We start from the raw sequence: 20,837 nt of genomic DNA, 5'->3' as shown, positions 1-20,837 counted from the left end.
ACACGACCTTTTCCCAGTACTCCCTGCCCAAAGGACACCCTAGGATCCCATTTCTCCAGCTGCCCCGTCCCCAGCTTGCTCTGGGGCCAGGTGCTCCCTGCAATGGGCACCCCCACAACGGGCAGTGAATGTGGAGGTGTGTGGTGTGGGCCAGGCGGGCGGATGAGGATGGAGGGGACTGGGAGCACCGGCTTTGGGGCGGGTCTGGGGGCATGGCTCAGGTTGCCTGCACTCTCCCCTGCGGTCAGGCAAGCTGCTCTGCTGGCTCTTTCCCACCCTCTCCTTGCACCCCTAGTATGATTAGCACCACTGCCAGGCAGCGCTGGCTTTCTCCTGGCTATTTGGGGGTGTCACAGCAGTCCTTTCCCCCTCTGCAGCCCGGATTTGCTTCCCAGCCATGCTGCTGCTCCCACTCCTCCTGAAGGCCAGCCTGCTGCACCTGGCCAGTGGCTTCTACCACCCCTTCCGCAACGGCTTCTACTACAACCACATCATGAATGACAATAGTGACGAGCAGGACAAAGGTATATCAGGGACAATGGGGGCTGGCAGGTTGTCACAGGAGGCTGAAATACCCCCTGCCTCTGGGTGGGGTGGAGACCCATCACTTGGTGGGATGTGGGGCCCAGAGGAGCAGGTGGGAATGCTTCAGGGATGCTTGGGGGGATGCTCATGGTAGAAGGGGTGGTGACTGGAGGGAAGGTTTGGGGATGCCCAGCCCTGGATCCTGACCTGACTGTCACACCTTCTTTCTTCCCCCCAGTGGATTATTTTAGTGGATCCAGACTAGTGGTGGAAGCCTCCAGAGACCCTGTCTACAGCTACAATGGTGCCAACATCACCCTGCCCTGCCGCTACCGCTATGAGCCTGACCAGGAACCTAAGCGCAAAATCCGCATCAAGTGGTCCAAGCTGCGGGACGACTACACCAAAGAGCAGGATGTGATGGTGGCCATTGGCAAGACCTACGTGGCCTTTGGGGACTTCAAGGGCCGTGCCCACATCCGCCAGGCTGGTGAGGCCAGCTGGCACGAGGCCTCGCTGGTCATCAGCGACGTGCGCTTGAAGGACGATGGCAAATTCCGCTGCGAGGTCATTGATGGGCTGGAGGATGAGAGCGACGTTGTGGACCTCCGGCTGCAAGGTGGGGGCATGCTGGGGACCACACGAGCCTCTGTGCCAAGCCAGTGAGCCTGGCCTTCCTGTGGTACCTTCTCCTTTGGGGACACAGCAAGGCAGGGGGGTTGGGGAGCTTGATCACGGCAGAAAAGGGCTGGGATGCTTTTGGCTTGGGGCTGTGTGGCTCTGGCCTCAGGAGTGAGTGAGCCCAGAGCTGTCTGCTGGGTGCTCTTGGAGTCAGAGTTGGGAGTGATCCCACGGCGGCAGCATTTCCTGCTTTTATCCACCCATCTTCCCACTGTGCTGCATTATGTGGAGCTGTCCCCTCCCCTCCCAGCTCTGGATATCCCAATGTATCTTGTGCTGATCCTTGGTCACTGCTCCAGCCTCTCTTGCTCACTTGTCATGAGGGACCTGACTCAGCCCTGACATTGCTTTGGAGCTCAGAGCTGCGCAAACGTCCCCTTTGCTTGTCCCTGCCCCACCCACTTGGTCCCTGGCCCTGCCTCCCACAGTGACTCGTCCCTACCAGTCCTTGTGACTGTGTCCAAAGTGGTGATGCCCGTGGTTCTGTTGTCCATCCATTCCCACGGCAGAGGTTCATTCTTGCCCCTGCTGGTGGTCCATATGTCCCCTGGGATCATGGGGATGCTGACCCTTGTATCCCTGTTCCTGAAGCCTGTGCATCTCCATGAAAACGATCTCTCCATCCCCGCAGGGGTGGTCCATGCCTCCCTGGGACCGCTGTCTGTGCATTCCCAGGACCGGGGTCTGCACAACCCCGTGGTGGTGCTCCCTGCATCCCCATTATAGTCTGTGCATCCCTGTGTATGCAGGTGCTGTCCCCGTGAGGGGGTCCTTGTGTCCACAGGACCGAGCCCGTCTGTCCCTGTGCCACCAGATGTCGCTGGCAACTCGCTGCTGGCCCCTGCATGTCCAGAGCGGCCCCATCCCTGCATGCCTGAGCCTTGTCTCCGCCACACGGAGGTGGTCCCTGTCCCAGAGCCTGAATTTGACACGGCTCAGGGACCCCTATGGCTCCTGCTGGGGCTGGGCTCGGGTTGGGTGGGCTGCCCGCGGAGCCAGCTGAGTGTCCCATCTGCCTCCAGGCATCGTGTTCCCCTACCAGCCTCCCCGCGGGCAGTACAGGCTCAATTTCCACGAAGCCGAGCAAGTGTGCCAGGACCAAGGTGCCATCCTCGCCAACTTTAACCAGCTCTTCCAGGCGTGGAGCGAGGGGCTGGACTGGTGCAACGCGGGCTGGCTGGCCGATGGCACGGTGCAGTACCCCATCCGCCTGCCCCGCAAGCCCTGCGGGGGCGTGCACCTCGCCCCGGGCATCCGCAGCTACGGCCCGCGGCACCGCCACCTGCACCGCTTCGATGCCTTCTGCTTCTCCTCCGCGCTCAAAGGTGCGTTCTGGGCCAGGGGTGGGGCTAGGGTGCTCGGAAGGTGCTGTGCGTCCCTCCCTGTTAGGGCCTGGGTGGGGTTGTTCCAGGCGTTCCAGATGGGGATGCTCGGGATGATGCTCCCCTCTCACGCTCCGCTCTCCCTCCTAGGAGACGCCTGGAACTTCGCGGGGCTGGACCGCTGCAATGCCGGCTGGCTGCCAGATGGCAGTGTCCGCTACCCCATTGTCACCCCCCGGGCCAACTGCGGCCCCGCTGAGCCCGGTGTCCGCAGCTTCGGCTTCCCCAGAAAGGGCAGCTTTGGAGTCTTCTGCTACAGAGAGAGATAAGGAGCCGGGAGGGATCCTTCTTGGATGAAGGACGTTTCCATCCTGCCAGCGCCCAGTGTTGGGCATTTCCAAGGGCTGTTCTGGGGGTGACTGGGGGGAGATGGGGTGGGGGGAAGTTTATTTTTGTTTTGTTTTGTTTTGTTTTGTTTTGTTTTGTTTTGTTTTGTTTCCTTCCTTTATATTTTCCACATCTTGCACAGCAGCTGGCACTTGCGGCTGCTTGGGGTGGCTGTCAGCTGGCCAGCGTGGGGCAGTCCCTGTCGTGGGATGTGTGCAAAGATGATCCCCATGGGCTACTGCTGCCACCCCACCTGGCCATGCCACCCCATGGGTGGTGGCCCCTTCCTGCAGTGACAGGTTGTCGCTGACACCCACCTGCCCTTCCAGGCTGTTCCTGCCTCCCAGTTCATGAGGCAAGGCCATGAGGGAGAGAGGCAAGTCTGGATTTGGCCAGAGCAGAGAGCAGGTATCTCCATTGCATCCTGGCCCCTCTTCCAGCCCCATCCATGTCCTGCTCAAGGATGCCATTGTGCCTGTCCCTGCTGGAGCACAAGTGCCTTATCTCTATGTGCCCCTTGCCTGGACTCCATTTGAACTCTGGTGCCTTCTTCTCTGAGCATTGGCTATGAAAAGATGTGTTTTTCTGGACATCTTCTAATAAAATGGTGGAGAAAGCCCTGGAGTGACATGGCTGTGTCCCCATCCCTGTCCCAATACAAGAGAGAGGTCTGCTGTGGAGGAAGGATTTGGGGGTCCCTGGCTGTCTCATCCTTGGCTGAGCATCATCTCATTAGTGCTGGCTCAGCTCAGCTCCTGCAAGGGCCTCGTGTTCCCTCATTAGTGAGTGTTAATTAACCCCCTGGGTGTCAGGACTGAAAGCTGCAAGGTGAAGCAGTTCCTACTGGTCATGGGTTTTAGATGGGTTTTAGGCAAGTGGGTTAACCCCCTCCCAAACTGAGAGCTGAGCAGGGAGGGCAGTATCTTACTCCAGGGTCCTTCAGTGAGGGTTTGGGACACCCCTCCCACCTCCATGGTCCTTTAGGTGCTGCCTGGGGCTGAGCCATTCCTGTGTAGCTTGGAGCACCTTCTTTGGGTTCCCCTTCCTTCTTTTTGCCTTGCCATGGGAGACCCCTCTCCTCCCAGCCCACCAGACATCCCTCTTCCCTATAAAAAAAACCAACGCTGACGAAGTGCCCGTTCCGATTTCGCTTTCTTTATTATTTATCGTTCTTTCAAAATAGGATATGTTCAAAAATATAAATAGGTGCAGGGAACGCTGGTGCCCCGCACGGTCCCCTGGAAAGAGCACGTTGTCCCAGGACGAGTGCTGTGCTGCAGAGGGGGCAGTGGGGAAGCACAGAGGGGCCACAGCCCCCAGCACCTGGGTCCTGGATCTCAGCATCCCCTTGTCTCCCTCCTCCCACAGCTCCTTCCACCACAGCCCCCTGGCCCTCCCTGCCCGTCCTGACGTGCTGCAGCAGTAGAAGGATTCTGGAAAAAAAAAATAAAATAAAACCCCAAAAGGTGCTGTTCACCCTGGAGATTAAATAACAGAAATAATTACATTGTTCGTGGATAAAATCAGGAAAAAATAATCATCTTTATTATTTAACTTAACCCCCTGCCCTTTGCAAACCCACCCCCCTCCCTGTCCCCAAAGGCACGACGATAATTGGAACCGGACGGTTAGTAAAAATGCTGAGATCTAATTCGTTTTGCTTTGGTGCTTGGAAAAACAATTTTTTTTTTTATATATATACACAAAGGTGGGTTTGTCTTTAATATAATTTTTTTTCCTTATATGACAAAAAAAGCAACAAGAAGAAGAAGAAGAAATCGACTCTGTTAATATAACTGTTCCGTTAAAAATCTCTCGCTTTCCCCCTCGGTCTCTCGCCCCGCTCTAATGGGTGCCGTGCGCGGCGCTGCCGCTGGGTTTCGACCGGCTCCTGGGGCTCCTCTTGTATAGCCTGCGCTGGTAGCTGGAGGCTGTGAAGGAGAAGAAAAGGCACCTTGTTGGCAGGAGCCGGCACAGAGAAGCTGCTTGTCCCACGCTGGCCGCCCCGGCCCCCGGCTCCCCGGAAAAACCGGGGCAGCCGCAGGCAGCGCTGCCCGGGGGCGCCAGCCCGCCCGCACACGCACAATCGGCCCTTCTCTCACCCTGCCCCGGCTCCGCTTCACCCTCGGGAGAAGGTGCCTGTGGCTCGGAGAGAGCCTGGGCAGGAGCATCATCTCCACGGCTGTTTGTCCCATCCTTTCCCCGTGCCCGGCCAGGAGGGCAGCTCGTCCCCATCTCATGCGCTGCCCTATCAATCCCTAAATCCCCAACCCCAGTGTGCACTAGTAGTGGGATGTGCTCAGGGCACAGGAGGGGAAACAGCCCGGCCTGGCTGGCAGGGACAAGGTTTCTGCCTGATCTTTGCTGCCAGTCTCCCTGGAGGCTGGTGTTGCTCTGGTGTGATAATTGCAGGAGGGTTTTGGTGGAAGCAGCAAAAGCTGGTTGGGAGCAGACCAGGTCTCTTGATCGCTGGCAGTCCATGCTGGGAACAGCCTGCAGCTCTCCAGACCCACAGCAGAGCCAAAGGAATCAGCATCTTAGTCTGCACCAGGCAGCCGCCCTTGGACACCTCCTCCATCCCTCCTCCTTTCATCTCCTCCCTTAAGCCCGTATCAGCTTTCCCTGGCTGTGGGACCATTGCTTAATCTGCCTTATCTGGAATTGCCCAGCAGGAGCTGGCAAGGAGGCCCCTGGACAGATGTGATTTGTCTGAGGCCAACAAAATTCTTGGGAAGCTGCAGGCAATCAGGGATGGGACAGGGGTGTAGGCAGGCCTGGGAGTGGCCTGGGACACCAGTGGAAGAAGGCTGACTGCCATCAGCTGGAGGCCTAACAGAAAGAGAGTCAGGAACCCAGCCCTGTGCCTTGGCTTGTATCTGCTGCAGGACTCCTGTCTGCTCCCAGGGCAGGGGGACACCAGGGAAGGGCTTGGGGGCCCCATAGCTCTCCCATCCTCTTCTCTCTGTTGATGCAGGTTGTGCCAAAACTCACCCTTTCAGAAGCCATTTATTTTTCCTTCTCTGAGTAGTCTGGGGCATTGGTAAGCTCCTTATTGCCCTTTCCTGACTCTGGAGCTGCCCCTACTCTGCCTTCGTGGGTCTCCAGGGCAGTCCTGCAAGCCAAGCTCTGTGGTCCCCACCTGCCCCAGAAGACGTCACCTCCCACGTCCCCATCCCAGGGGAAACTCCCAAGAAGTCAAGGGAACCACGGTGTCCCCTTCTGCCTGGCTCAGAGCTATCCTGCCCCGTGATGATGCCCCGCATTCCCAGCTCCTTCCAGCTGCGGGGAGGCACCAGCCCCAGCCCAGACGTACGGTTTAGGCAGGATATCCGTGGTTGCTCCCAGTGCCCGTCGGGCTGGCAGCGGATGGTGGGCACGTGCCTCTGGATGTAGCCTGGCTCGCACTGGTACCGCACCATGGCGTTGATCTCATAGCGCTCCTTCTTCCTGCCGAAGGTCCTGGCGTTCTCCACGGCAGGGGGGTCCCCGCAGGCCACTGTGGGAGATGGGCAGGTGTTGCATTGCACTGAATAGTTTATTTTGTTTGTTGTTTTGCACTGGGTTATTAGAGATTTGCACTGAGTAGTCTTTATATTGCACTGAATAGTTTAGGTTATATCACATGGCTGTTCTTCCACCTCTCCTATCACATGGTTTCTCTGTCACTCACCCCTGTCCCCAATACCCCCTGGTGACATATTCCCTGGTCACTCCCTCCCCTTGCCCCTCCTTACTGGTATCCCATTGGCCCCCCATTCTCCTGGGATAAAAGTCTCCTGCCATGAACGATGAGGTCTCTTCCCATGTAGGTTTTTCCAACTCAAGTCAATAAACAGAGGACATTCGTCCCCACGTGGAGAAGAGCGCTTCTCATCTTTTGCTTTTGTCTATGTAGGGTCGTGGATTAGACCCAAACAGCCCATCCAGACACAGTTCTTACAGGCAGAGACTGGAGAGTAAGTGAGAGAGCACCTGGCTGAGCAGGCAGCTCACACCCAGCTGGGTGGGCAGAGCCTCGTCACTCTTCCACCTGAACTCCCTTTGAGATTGCCTCTGTCCAAAAGGCTTAGGGGCAGGGGGATATGGAAATTCTGTGATTTGAAATTAAGTAGGGGTCTGCCTCAGTGCTTCACTCCTGCCTCCTAGAGAAGCTGTGAGAGATGAGCATCTCAACAGCTGCCTGTGTCTGTGGGAGGGCACAGAGCTGGTGTGTGGGAGTGATGCTGCAGCCAGGATATGACTTGGCCTGGGGATGTTGAATCTTAATGGCTTGTCCTATTTAGTTTCAAGTCCTTGAGAAACTTTCTCCTAGAGCCTTGGCCAACTTCTGTTTCTAATTCCTTCTACCTCTTTGTTCACCCTTTGCAGTAACAAAACCCACATTCCTGGGCGCTGGGCTCTCTGCCCCAGACCCACAGCCACCTACTGAGTCCCCCATCCTTGCCAGTACGGCGCAGGGTGCTGACCTGTTCCTTTCTTGCAGGTGAAAGGGAGGTGATAGTTGCAGGGAACGTCGTTCCATTCGCCTTTCTCGTGCCAGATCATCACAACGCAGTCCTCGCCCGCCGAAAAGAAGTTATCAGGTTGGTTGGGCCGCCAGTTCTCATATTGCTGCCAAGAGAGGACAGTCCTTCAGCTAAGGTTGGGCCCTGGCCTCTCCTGCTCCCTCCCTCACACTCACCCCACCTCTCCCACACCTCTCTCCAGCAGATCCATGGGTTGCCAGCACTGCCTCTACACCAGTTATTTCTGTTGTGATGCTGCCCGGGATCCAACCAGCTTTTCTAGAGGCTTGGAAAAACCATGAGCTCTACAAAGTTTAGAGTTGCCTCCACTCAATGCCCAACCCAAGCACTCAACATGGAAGCCATGGGGCCCTTCCCACCGTCCCAAAAAGCTGGTGCCTGCTCGTGCTGTGGGCTCCAGTCTCACCAGGGAGTGCCCATCAGACCAGCGGAAGTCGTTCTCCACAGCTCTGTCACTGAGGCCGATCCACTGGTAGTCCTGTGCATGACCTGGAAGAGCAGGAGGAAGAGAAAAGAGTTGTGGTTGTCCTACACATTGCTGGAAGCATTTCTTTGCCATTTCAGCTGTCTCTGGCCCTGGAGCCTCTGGGTCATTCAGCTGCCTCCCAGTCAATGTTCCCTGATGTCCTTTTCCCTCACATCATGTTTGTCCAATTCCCTCCCTTCTCAACTGCCATGAGCATGGGTGCACCCACGTAAGGATGAGGCTTTGTCTGGATTCATGGTGATTTTTACACCACTTTGGATAAATCTGCCAGTAGAGTCAGAGTCCAGTGTTTGGACTCTTGCCCAGTCTTAGGCTGCCCTCAGCACTCACTGTTCACAAATTCTTGCTCCTCTGGGGTGATGATGCTGCTCAGGTGGGCTTGATGTTGTCGGCACCTGGTCTCTGCATCCATCCAAGTCTCCCTCTCTTCAAAGTGCCTGTAGCAGTGGCCCTGGAACTTGGTCCAGCCTTCCTCACAGTTTTCCAAGTCTGAAACACACAGAGGAGGGATGAAAAGGAGCTGGTGCATGTGTCTGAAAGCTTTCAACTCACCTCTTAGCAGCTCATGCTCCCATGGCACGGGACCGCACATGGTCACTTTCACTAAAAAGCACACCCTGACACCTTTGCCTGTAGGAATTCCCCAGGAAAGTTGTCAGAAGGTATCCAAGACATGCAGAGAGGGCAGCCTGTGTGAAGGCCCTGTGTCTGCAGTGACACAACCAGTGCTACTGGAAAGCTTGAGTGATACAGGCTTATTCCTGAGAAATTCAATCCCTGTGTAATGTTCCTGAAGTCTGCTTTTGAGGAACTGACCAAGCAAGAATACCTCTCTTCCCACTTGTGCTGGCCTGCAGTTTTCTTGCTTTAGAAAAAAACCCCCAAACCCCATACCCAGATGTCCAGAATCAATGTGTATGTGTTGAAAACAAAAGAGGGGACCACCAGGTGTGGGTGGTTCCATCACGTGGTGTGATTCTGGAGCTCTGGAGGAGAAACAAACCAAGATGAGTGAAAAGAAATGGGGACAGAAACTTGCCACAGTGGAGAGAGAGGACTAAGTCTCAATGAAAAAGCTTGGAAGCTGCTAAAGAAGTACAAACATTTCTCAGCTTTTCAGAAGATCTTTTACCATCTGAGAAATACTGAGGAACTGAACACACTTATTAAGAAAAATAAAACCACAGATAGGGGAAAGTAGAGACAAATGGACAAACCACCAGAAAAGACCTTCAGCAGTTCCCACACAATGCAACACCACACATCTGTCTGCTACATGTGACTGAAGGAAACAGAAAATGAAATGTTTGATCTCAGCCTTTCAGAGGCCTGATCTACCATCCTTTCTCAGGCTCTTGCTGCTCTGAGAGTGGTGGGCTTCCAGGACCCCTCATGCCTCCCTCCCTTTTCAGTAAGGTTTCTTATACTCTGTTTCTTTCTTCTTTGTTAAACTTGGTAGGTCAAAGCACTTGCCACTTTCAATAACTCTAATTCCTCCTAATCCACCTTTCTTCCAGCTGGAGATTGCAGGCACTCCATAGATGTTGGAGTAGTTAGTAGTTATTTGAGACATTAAAAGCATTTCTTGCCTTCCTCAACAGATCAAATGGGTTATCTGGAAGTAGGTGAAGCTCAGGGGATTTTTGGGTTTTGCAGGCAGATCTCTTGCAGAAAGTTAATGGAGAACTTGCTCTGTTGTTTGAGATTAAAACTTTTCTCCATTATCTTTAATGGCATCCCTTCTCATCACAGACAGGGGATGGGACAGCACATGATAAAGAATCTCAGCAGGCCATTTTCTAGGAGAGAGGCCATGCTTTCTTACATATTTTTTTCTAACAGATAAATATGACAGCAATTTTCTTGGAAAAGAATGATGAAAATCTTGTTCCCTGGTAAGGACACTTTCATGGTCTGTGTGCATTGCTCACCTACAGTGTCCCATTTTTCTTGGAGACCAACAGCAAGGATGGTCTGTCTCAAGCGAACATGAAGATTTACATTTCCAACAAGTTTTGGGGCACTGGCTTCCTGTTGCATCTCCCAGGCATCAGAGTCCATAATTCAGAGAAAAGAGAAAATCAAGTCTGGCTTGAATGAAACAAGATCATAAGCAGTTACAGGGTGGAGAGTCTCTGGCTGGGTTACAAGGATCTTCAACAACAGGTATCATGGGTGGGTAAATCGAGAGCTGGTGAGGTTGCATTGGAAAACTGATGTTAAGACAGTACAATTCCTGCTCAGAAGGAATGAGCCCTCTCCTAATCGTCTACTCCATATGTTCATATTGGAAACAGAAAGAGATGCAGAGAAAGGGAAGGAGAAAATCCAACATATATTATCATTATTCATGCCAAGGTGAAGAAGATACTGCAGCCTTATTTCTCTTTTGTTTGAGCAAGGCAGGAGAGCTTCCCCTCAGCTAAGCTGGTAAAAGTTTGGACTTTCATCAGCTTTAAGGAAAAAACTCTTTTTCTTTCCTTGTAGGAACAAAAAGAAGTGTTAGTGCACTAATTTTGATGGAAATATAGGTTGCTTCCCGTTTTCTCAAAGATACGTTCCCTGCTGATTTTGCCACAGGAAGCCACGTTGTGGAGATGACAAAAATGTCATGCTCTGTCAAATCAGTGGAGATTCCTGGAGTGAATGATGCTTCTCTCAGCTGCACCTTCCCCAAGAGAAACACACTCATTTTTCATGGCTCAGTTGAAGCATCCTTCCACAAAGTTCCAGTCTAGCAGAGAAAGTTTGCCTGGGGTGAAGATGCACTCAGAAAGTTCCCTACTGTTACAGAAGAGCAGAATCACCTTGACCCAAAGAGACAGCAACTTCCATGATCAACATTGTTATGATCTGTGTGGAGCTTCACCAGAGACACTTGAAAAAGAGAAAGCTGAAGAAGACACCAGAAGCTCCGTCTTAGGAATCTTAGAGGAATCATGGTGCTGTGAGGAACAAACGTATCAAATTAGATACTCAAAAGCCTCAAAGCTTTTCCCTGGTGTGCTTTAAGCTGCTGTTAGAGGTTAGCTCACTGAGATGAGGGCAGCACTGATGGGAGCACTGGGGATCAGCTTTTTCGGGGGCAGTGTGGGAACAAGGAGGTGCAGCAGTTAGTGGGATTAGCTGAAGCCAGGGAGGCCGTACCAATCTCACACAGGTCCCCTCCGTAGCTGGGAAGGCAAAAGCATTTGAAAGAGTCGATGCCATCAACGCAGGTGGCTCCATTCACACAGGGGCTTGGGTGGCACACATCAGTGTCTGCAAGAAATCAAGGGCTTCCATTAGGGCTCTGGGAGGCAACTCCACCAACAGGAGAACTCGCTTCCTCGCTTGTGTAGGAGGGAATATCTGTTGTTTTGGGGGGACTTGGGAGGGTTATGTTTCATAACATACTGCCACTGCTGCTGCTGGAAGAATGAAGGCAGGAGACCCAACCCACCCTACAAGGAGGACATTGGTTTTCTGATGGTTGAACACCACTCTGAAGATATCAGAACAAAGCTCAGCTGGATGTATCCAACACACAGCACTGGTTCTGGCAATTCTTCCTTGTCTGCTGCCTCTGCCTGCTGCATCAAACATGTTAACTTGTGTCAGTGTCTCCACCAGCTAAAGGTCTATGAGGAGGAATGTGGAATTCTTCCATAAGTCAGAAACATCCTCAAATAGGTCTCTATGTCCTAAGCAGCATTCCTGGGTCCATCCTCACTAATAGTTTCTTCCTAACCATAATTTAGATGAAGTTCTGCGTTAAGAAATTTCTTCTCAGTGAAGATGAAGAAAGTGCAGAGAAGAAAAAAGTGGGTTCAAAGGTGGGTTCAGAACCCCTCAGCTTTTTCTCTTTGAGGATCTTAGACCTGGCTATGGGTGCTTATTCCTTGGTGAGGGATACTGGAGTGCAGTGACATTTTCTCCAGACCTGTCCCCACTATGTGCTCTTCTGCTTGTGATGAGGTTGGAAGAAGCTGGTACATCTTTTCCAGCTGTGGACTCCATCTTGGTGTAGAGAGCTTTAGAATCAGAAGATGGGACATTCAGAATGCAAAGATTTCAGATACATTCAACTCAGAAACAAGGAGGAAGACTGAGGAAGGAAATGGGCACACATCCACACAGGCTGGATTAAATGATGGCTGGTCAGATCCTCATGTGAGACAGCATTTCTTTCACGCTCAGGAGAAATGTAAAGCTTTAAAAGTGATGACTCCATGCTCTTCTTGTGGATGACAGGGTTAGCAAGGAAAGATTCAAGGATGATAAACATACAGGCTGTGGAAATAGCAGAGCAGAGACTCCCCAAGATCTGTGTTCATCTTCTGACTGGGCTGTATTTGGTTGGGTATTGTTTTCTTGGAGCTGAAGCCCAGCTGCTCAGTGTCCCCAGGCACAGGAGAACAGATGGGCGTTACACTCCCTGTGGCTGTCTAGTGACTCAGTGGCCAAGGTCTGGTACGTCATCTAAAAGCTGACATGTTCTGTAATGTGCCTAAGTGATGGAAAAAATCCTTTCTGACCTTGGATGGTAAATCTGTGTGTGCTTTGGAGCAAGGAGATTGTCATCTTTACTCTAGGCTGTATCACTGTGAGCAGTGAAATCATTCCTCAGATGGCTGATGAGCCTCTTACTCCAGTTTTGCAGTTCTTCTCTGAGAGAAGGAATTTTTCACTCTGGATTGCCCTTCTAAATCTCATGGATTCTTTTTGGATTTCTTTGTTCACTGCAAATCCCTGTTTCCACGATACTAGCAAATACTTTGAGACTTTCCAGAACAAAATGGGAGTCACAAGCCTAGAGGAAGAATAGAGGAGCTGAACTTGGCTGAGTATTGCTTATTAGTCACACTTGGAGTTCCTAGAAGATAGAGAGCATAAAGAAAAACGAGGTACCCTGAGGGGTGATTGCAACTCAGGAGGCCCTTTGGGCTTCCTCAACAGCAGTGGCAGCAGAAGTTCATGTTGATTCCAGTGGGCTCCAGCTGAACATGTAAGGAAAGGCTTTCCTTCATTCGTCAGGCTCCATGAAGTGGAAAGAACACTGCAGAGGAGGGAGGGAAGCGCTAGCAAGAGCTAAAGCTGAATGTTTAGCAGTGGATAATGAGCCTTCAGCTGTCTTCGGCCATGTGGAATAAAACTTGGCATGTCCAAGATCTCTTCTGAGATGCAGGAGACCTGCTGTGTGCTGCCTTCCCTGGTCTTGGAGGAGGGGGGAGCAGGCACACATGTGCAAAGTCATTGCCACAAATTTCCAGCTGGGAAAGAAGTCTGGAACAGAGTTTCCTTTTGCATTATATTGCATATAATATGGTTGCACATATTATATATGCAGTAAAGACAAATCTCTGATTATAATATATATGTTACATATCTCTCCATACATACACATATATATTTTTGTATATAACTTATAGAGAAAGGGCGTGTACTTGTAGGTAATGTTGGAGAAACAAACATCAAATACAAGTGAGACATAGGCAGGATTTTCCCCCCAAAATTGTGCTTCAAATGGCTGGAGAGAAGATGTTTTAAACACTTGATGATACTAAATACCAAACTGCCCTTCAGCTTGTTGGGCTGCTGAGGTAGTGACCCTCTCTTCATGTAGATGTAGAATCACCTCACCAAGCTGATATTGAAAAACTCAAATATATCTGTCTGGTTAGGCAAAGTGTTGCTGATTCTGATCCTCCCAGAAAATCTGGATCTCAGATGTATTCAAGAAAGGTCTAAGTGGTAAATTTGACAGTGACATTGCCTCTGGAAATGCTGGCAAATTGGTTTGTGGGTGTTTCTAAGATAAGGCACGTAAGCCACAAACAAGATTTACAGGAGGTGAGAACTCCATTACAAAAAAAAATCCATCTATCACACAACACTTAGTGTTTGGTTTCTTTTTTTCCCCATAGTCTTTTATATGCTATAAATGTGCCTATTTCCACATTGTTCAGAGCTAGATGAGGTTAGCAAATCACTGCACACCTCTCCAGGCAGCTGCAGAGCCTGCAGCACGCTAGGACAGCACCGAGTCCCCACCTCCACAGCGCTGGCTGCCAGGTACCCTGACACTCAAGGGTTTAGACAACACGAGCTATTTATTATTCGCTTGGCTGAGCAGTCATCCAAAAAGTCAGCTCTGCTTTGCGATGCAGCTCAAGTGCTTATCAGCTGACAAGGAGACGAGACCACTGCTATTATTACCCGAGCTGACAAAGGACAGCGATAGTCGATAGTCGAGGAATGCAGAGGGGAGGCAGCCCTCGCTTTCAAGAGCTGCAGCTGTAAAACAAAGACGGGGAGAAAATGCCTCGCAGTGCCAAGAATAGGAAACCCAGTTAGAACGTGTTATTAACTCACTTCTTGAGCATAATGCAGAATTAGCAATTCTTCTAAAGAGGATTCGTACTGCACTCAATATTGCCCAGAAGTTGCAAAAATTCCCCAATTCTACTGTCACAACAGTTTCTATTTTTTGCTACTAACAGGACCCAAGGTCCAACTTTTAGATGTCTTTTCTTTCTTTTCTTTTCTTTTCTTTTCTTTTCTTTTCTTTTCTTTTCTTTTCTTTTCTTTTCTTTTCTTTTCTTTTCTTTTCTTTTTTCTTTTCTTTTCTTTTCTTTTGTAATAAACCAATTACAGCAAAATGGACAATGTAAACCAGGTCTTGCATCTGGAAGATGTAAACTGTTGGCTGGAGAAAGCAAGGGGAGTCACACATCTGCAACGCAAAGTTTGAGTTTGTTCCACCATTTTCTTCCTAAGACTTCTTCTCCATTGCCTGATATATACTATATTTAGTCAGAAAAAATTTCTTTTTGTGCAACAAAAAGCAAGAGAAGTATTCTTGTCATTGCTGCCCAAGGTAGGGGGAAGTTCGAGCTAAATCATCTTAAAGGTCCTTTCCAACCCTGACCATTTTATGATTCTATGATTCTCCCAATGCCTTTGAAAAAATTTTTTGTACTAGATCATGGAAATTGGAAAGAGAAACCTAGAAGAAATGAAAGAAAAATAGTTTGGCCCTGGTTTTGCTCAGAAGGCAATGTAAAAGTGAACATGCAGTGCCAGTGGTGAGAAGGAAATGCTTTTGAAATTCTTCATCTCAAGCTGAGACAACAACACCAGAAACAATGCTACCATTTCCTAAAACAGTGCAGTCTGTGCACTTCTCTCCATGGCTGCCAATATGGAAGATGAGCAAGAATATCCATTAAACAAGGTCATCTTTGTGCTCACAACATCTACTAAGGAGAAGCAGTTGGTGAACAGAGAGGATGCTGTCACTCAAACCCTGAACAAACTGTAGTTTCCCTGAAGCTGTGAGTAACAGGTTTAGTAATATATTCTATGATATTTCTACATCCTCCTGTTTTTGTTCTACAGAGCAGAAAAGGTCAGAGAGCAGGGCAAGGCATTTTCAGGATCCCTGTTGTGCCCCTCACCCTTTCTTTATAGGCCTCCTTGTAAGTACAATTATCCAAAGAGGGAATCAGAGACCAACTAGATAATTATCTCCTAGAGATTGGGTGAAAAAAAATCCACATACAAATTAAATTTGCTTTTCAGAGTCTGCTGGGAAGTTTGAACTACTGATCTGATAGCTCAAACATCAAAGAAAAACATTGGAGCAATTGTAGGGTGAGTCCTAGAAGAAAAGAATAGGATGAGTTGGGGAAACCAGTTCTCTCACATTTTAAGTTAAATGCTAGTATTGAACATCACGTAGCCAGCCACTGACTTACAATGAGCAATTAAGTAATTAAAATAATTAACTGCAATAATTGAACCAAAGCCTCCCTGCACCAGAAGGGGCAGGCATTGCTGTAGCCTTAAAAAACCTATTTTACTAGTGACTGGGAGTTTCCAGGAGGACTTGTTGATCTGCTGGAACCTTCAATTTGTCCAACACTCTCATGGAAGAAGAGCTCAGGAAATTTGGATATCTCTGTCTCCAAAATATGATGTGTAAAAGTAAATGGATATGTGAATAACACTAGTCCAAGACTGCAGGCTAATTAACTTCTGATGCAAAGCAGACAGTGTGTCCAGGAGACACCAATTCACCTGCTCAGCCACAAAGGGTTTGTGCCTCTCAGCCAGGACTGGGACCTCCATCTCTTTCTTGAGAGCATCATTTGCATTCCACATTGGGTGAAACATTCTGAATCAGGGGAATATTTTCTTGACTTTTTTTCTGGGTGATTTTCTCTGGACCAACAAAACTCAGTGCCTTGGACTTCCAGGTTGTGAAGAATGAGGAAAGCTCATTGAGACCCTTCCTCATTTGTATTCTAACCTTCTGCTGTGTGGGGCCATAGGCAACAGGCCTCATGGACTTGTTTCACCCGAGACAAGCAAAACTTCACATAAAAAGATGCCATTTCAGCACATTTCTCTTTCCCCCCACAACTGGAGTGAAGTTTTTAAGTCATTGACTGGTCTGAGAGCTCCAAACCGCAGCCTTTCACTGAAGTGCCAGCACGTTTTTTCAGTTAATAATTATTTGTCTTCAAATCCTACCAGAAGCAAAAAGACCCGCTGAGTTGGCAAAACCCTGGGTGAGGAAGCCAAGCCTATGGACAATTCTTTCAGCTTGTGGGGTTCCTGTCCTCCAGGAGGAATCAGATGCTGACTAAACACATGTACATGCACAGCCTTCAATTTGGTTAAACACTAAAACACACTGGCACTGCAAGTGTTAATCTTCAGTCTTCTGGCTCTGGCTTTTAGGGATACTTTTAGGCTCCAGCAGAGCAGAATAATAGGGTTCTTCTTAAATCATCCCACTAAACAGACTGCTGGATCTAACTGGAACCCTCCAACAACGGGGCCAGAGGGCAAAATCCACATTTCTTCCTGTTCCTCACTCTAAGCTCCTGGAAAGCTAAACCAGCTTCACCTGTGCTTTAATGTCAGTGAAAATCCACTGCTCTGCATGGGCACCCATGGCACCCTCCAAACCCTGAGCACAGCACCAGGCATGCACATGGCAGCGATAATTTTTGCAAGAGCTAAATTTCAAAACTGGGAAGTTTCAAGTGAAAAGGCAGCCACAACATGGGAAACAGCATTTTGGGATCCAGCCTACTGTTCTTCCATGTAAATTTCCCATGTTCACAATCCCCAGGGCTCTGTAAAAAGTAACAACCCAAAAAAGGAAACCTAGGAATCCTTTTCTTTCTTTTTTTTTTGTATTTTTTTTCCTTTTGTCATCTCTTTGCTGTAATTCTCTAGAAGAGGTTTGCCTTGTTTTAGGGGTATTCTGAGTTCATGGTCAACAAAATTTTTGCCACCTGGATGAGCTTCCTTCATACCCTGATCAGGACTGCATTTAACTCTGGACATTGTAGTAAAGTTTACCAATAAAAAGAGAAGTTTTACCCTAGAATATCTTCCCTGGTGGGAGTACCAGCCATACAAATGTGTTCAAGCCCATTTCTAATTTATAAAATGTACAATTAAACTTCATGCAGTGGTTGCTTACCTCTCGCTGTCTCCTGCTAAGAAACCCCAGCTGCTACATTGTCCTCTCTGTGACTTGCAAATACACATATTCCTATTTCAGAACATTTTTCAAGATTCTTCACACATGAGCTGCTGAACACATGGTTTTCTTTCAAAATACTTCACAAAAACGTTGGCTAACAAATGGTCTGAGGAATCTGGCAACCGCCTTGTAGTTAATTTTTAAAAAGAAAAAGCAGTGGAATAAAATCCATATTTTGGGGCCAACATTTTTTTAAATTTTTTTTTTTTTCATTTTTTACTAAACCTCACTGTCTTCCTTCCTTCCCCTCAATGCTGCCTTTGCTGGCTTATTTTTGTCTCTGGGTTTGGACGTGGCAGTGGGCATGGCCCAAAAGCAGAGCCTGCTTTTGCAAGAAGGGTTTTTGGGGGTCCATAACTCCTGTACCACCCCGTGCTGTGCCAGGCTGGTGCAGTGCTGTGGGAATGACCCTGCTGTAATTCTGCCCTCACCCACTGCTGCAGCATGGCCAGGGCACTGCTCAGCACAGGCAGAGGGCACTGCAGGCGTGCTGTGAGCAGGGCTGAACAAAGGTTTGTGATTACCTGTGCTCACAGAGGGACAGAGCAGAGGGAAATGCAGTGACTCATCGGGAACACTTAGGGGATGGAAATGACGTTGGAAACCAGGCTGAGCTTCACAAAGCCCTGCATTCACAGACCCTTACTGAGTCCAGAGCTAGCTATGCTGAACAGCGTAAATTGACCCGAAAGAAGCAGTTTAGGAGGTAACGTGGGAAGGGGTAGAATTGATGACACTTTTGCCAGAAGGAAGTGAGGAAATCTCTTTGCACATCCATTTTGCACCACACTTAAGCAATGTGTGGCCCTACAAGAACATGTGACCCTTTGAGAACTGAGAACATGCAGGACATTCATACAGCAGCACAAGCACTGATGGCTTTGCAATGAGGCTTGTCCCCAGGTGCCAGCTCCTGATGGCAGCAAAGGGAAACCAGGCTGTGTCCAGGGATGCTGCAGGACATCCTGTGTTACCAGGACTGGGCATCTCCCTTGGCCAAGAGGCACAAAGTTTTGCATTTTGTTTTTTTTTTTCCCCTCTGTAGTGCACTGATGCTTTCACAGCATACAAACTCTTCTCAGGAAATGCTCATCAGAATGCCAGGAGAGTGTTGTCACCATAAATGGTTAATCAGGCTTAAATATTCTGTCTGTTTGTGCTTGGCAATAAGGGGGCCCAACCAAAGACAGAGCACTAAAACACTAAAAAGGCAGGGTGGAGAGAAGGGCATTTATCAACAGAGCTAACAAAAGCTAGTGATGCTCTGAGGATTACCTCACACGTTTATCCTGTTGTAGCTGCAGAGAGCAGCATAAGACACAGACCAGAGGGTGGCCAGATGCTGAGCGGTATTTGGGGCTAGGCAGCAAGTCAGCCCACTATGGAAAGAGAAACAGAATAGGGCTGAGACTAGCAGCCCATCTTCTCCAACTTCTCAGCTGCATGCAGGCTGGAAAACTCTGGACATGTAGAGGTGGCACTGAGGGACATGGGTTAGCGATGCTGGGTTAATGGTTGGACTCTGTGATCATAAGTGTCTTTTCCAACTTAAACAATTCTATGATTATGTGATCATGACCTGTGGAAAGCCCCGTGTTTATGGCTTTCCATCAGAACAATGCTTTGCTCAAATCTGCTTCCATGTTAATGTTCTATGTTGTATAAAACCCCAAAAAGGTGACAGTTACGCCCCCTCCTTCCCATCCACAAAGCTTTCCCTTCCATATGTGACACATTACCTTCTGTCGTGGGTCCTAATGCGTCAATTGCTTCTTGTGAGACTTGGGGCAGGGCAGCAGTGGTGGTGGCCAGCAGATGGGGATTGTCTGGAGCAACAGCTGTCTCTGTCTCTTGTTCTGACACCACAGGAGGGGAAGGCTCCATTTCAAGCTCTTCAGGGTTCCTGAGTCCCTGTGTTGGTTCAACATCTGGAGTCCTGGTACTAATTACAGTGTCTGGGACAGAGGTTTCCCCTGAAATGCCTGTGATAGAGTGTGTCACAGCTCCAGATGTTGTGTCAGGAATCTCCCTCTCCTCAGGAGTACCAAAGGGCTCCCTGCTGGCCAAAGATGTGGCAGCTGTTCTGATGTTAGCAGCAGGCAATGCAGATGCTTCCCCACTGGTTTCATGGAGTGTGGATGCTTCTATGCTGATCTCAGGAAACGTCTCTCCGCGGGCTTCTTGACTTGTGGGTGTTCCTATTCTAATTTCAGGAAATGCAGAAGTTTCCCCGCTGACTTCTTGAACTGTGGATGTTTCTATGAAAATTTCAGGATGGGCAGATGCTTCACTCCTGGCTTCTTGACTTATTGGTGTTTCTATGCTGAACTCAGGGAATGCAGATGTCTCCCCACTGATATCATGGACTGTAGAGGTTTCTATGCTAATCTCAGGAAATGTAGGTGTTTCACCTCGAGCTTCTTCACCTGTGGATGTTTCTATTCTAATCTCAGGAAATGCAGGTATTTCACCACTGGTTTCATGGATTGTTGAAGTTTCTATGCTAATTTCAGGAAAGGAGGACATGTCCCCACTGATTTCATGGACTGTTGAAGTTTCTATGCTGATTTCAGGAAACGCAGAAGTTTCCCCACTGGTTTCATGGACTGTTGAGGTTTCTATGCTAATTTCTGGGTAGGCAGATGTTTCACCCCTGGCTTCTTGATTTGTGTATGTTTCTATTCTAATTTCAGGAAATGCAGAACTTTCTCCACTAATTTCATGCACTGTTGAAGTTTCTATGCTGATTTCAGGAAAGGCAGATGTTTCTCCACTGGTTTCATGGACCGTCGAAGTTTCTATGCTGATTTCAGGATAGCCAGATATCTCACCCCTGGCCTCTTGGCTTGTGAATGTTTCTATTCTAATTTCAGGAAATGCAGATGTTTCCCCGCTGATGTCTTGACTTGTGGATGTTTCTATTCTAATTTCAGGAAATGCAGATGTTTCCCCACTGATTTCTTGTATTGTGGATGTTTCTGTGCCACTTTCAGGAAATGCAGAGGTTTCCCCACTTGCTTCTTGACCAGTGGATGTTTCTATGATAATTTCAGGATACCCAGATGTTTCACCCCTGGCTTCCTGACTTGTGGATGTTTCTGTGAAAATTTCAGGAAATGCAGAGGTTTCCCCACTGATTTCTTGAATTGTTGATGTTTCTGTGTTAAATTCGGGAAATGCAGATGCCTCCCCGCTGATTTCATGAATCGTGGATGTTTCTGTACCAGTTTCAGGAAATGCAGATGTTTCACCGCTGATTTCATAAGCTGTTGATGTTTCTAGAGCACTTTCTGGCAGTGCAGATGTTTCCCCACTTAGTTCACCAGATCCAGAGCCTTCACCACTTGTCCCCAAACTGTAGGGCA

General features: G+C 49.1%; 2 protein-coding genes across 4 annotated transcripts in view; one reads left to right on the top strand and one right to left on the bottom strand.

The window, feature by feature from the left end:
• The window catches only part of HAPLN3 (hyaluronan and proteoglycan link protein 3), a 4,680-nt gene extending 1,149 nt beyond the window's left edge, over positions 1 to 3,531 (top strand). Inside the window, exons 2-4 of the mRNA XM_031055931.1 lie at positions 378 to 524; positions 764 to 1,144; positions 2,229 to 3,531. Of these exons, the coding sequence (XP_030911791.1) occupies positions 398 to 524; positions 764 to 1,144; positions 2,229 to 2,857 (1,137 nt within the window). The 5' untranslated portion in view covers positions 378 to 397 and the 3' untranslated portion in view covers positions 2,858 to 3,531. The remainder of the gene's footprint in view (positions 1 to 377; positions 525 to 763; positions 1,145 to 2,228) is intronic.
• Positions 3,532 to 4,050: 519 nt separating this feature from the next.
• ACAN (aggrecan) overlaps positions 4,051 to 20,837 on the bottom strand; it is a 49,696-nt gene continuing 32,909 nt past the window's right edge. For 2 of the 3 annotated variants that reach the window (XM_031055861.1, XM_031055862.1), the window contains exons 13-19: positions 19,212 to 20,837; positions 11,076 to 11,189; positions 8,259 to 8,417; positions 7,848 to 7,930; positions 7,382 to 7,526; positions 6,229 to 6,411; positions 4,051 to 4,846 (exon numbers count right to left, since the gene is read on the bottom strand). The exon at positions 19,212 to 20,837 ends at the window's right edge or, in 1 of these variants, runs on beyond it. In XM_031055861.1, coding sequence (XP_030911721.1) covers positions 4,761 to 4,846; positions 6,229 to 6,411; positions 7,382 to 7,526; positions 7,848 to 7,930; positions 8,259 to 8,417; positions 11,076 to 11,189; positions 19,212 to 20,837 — 2,396 coding nt within the window. In that variant the 3' untranslated portion in view covers positions 4,051 to 4,760. The remainder of the gene's footprint in view (positions 4,847 to 6,228; positions 6,412 to 7,381; positions 7,527 to 7,847; positions 7,931 to 8,258; positions 8,418 to 11,075; positions 11,190 to 19,211) is intronic. The other variant, XM_031055863.1, reaches the window with a different exon arrangement.

This window comes from Geospiza fortis, unplaced genomic scaffold, assembly GCF_000277835.1.
Source record: "Geospiza fortis unplaced genomic scaffold, GeoFor_1.0 scaffold171, whole genome shotgun sequence".
Classification (NCBI taxonomy): Eukaryota; Metazoa; Chordata; class Aves; order Passeriformes; family Thraupidae; genus Geospiza; species Geospiza fortis.
This window is presented reverse-complemented; position numbering and strand designations above follow the sequence as displayed.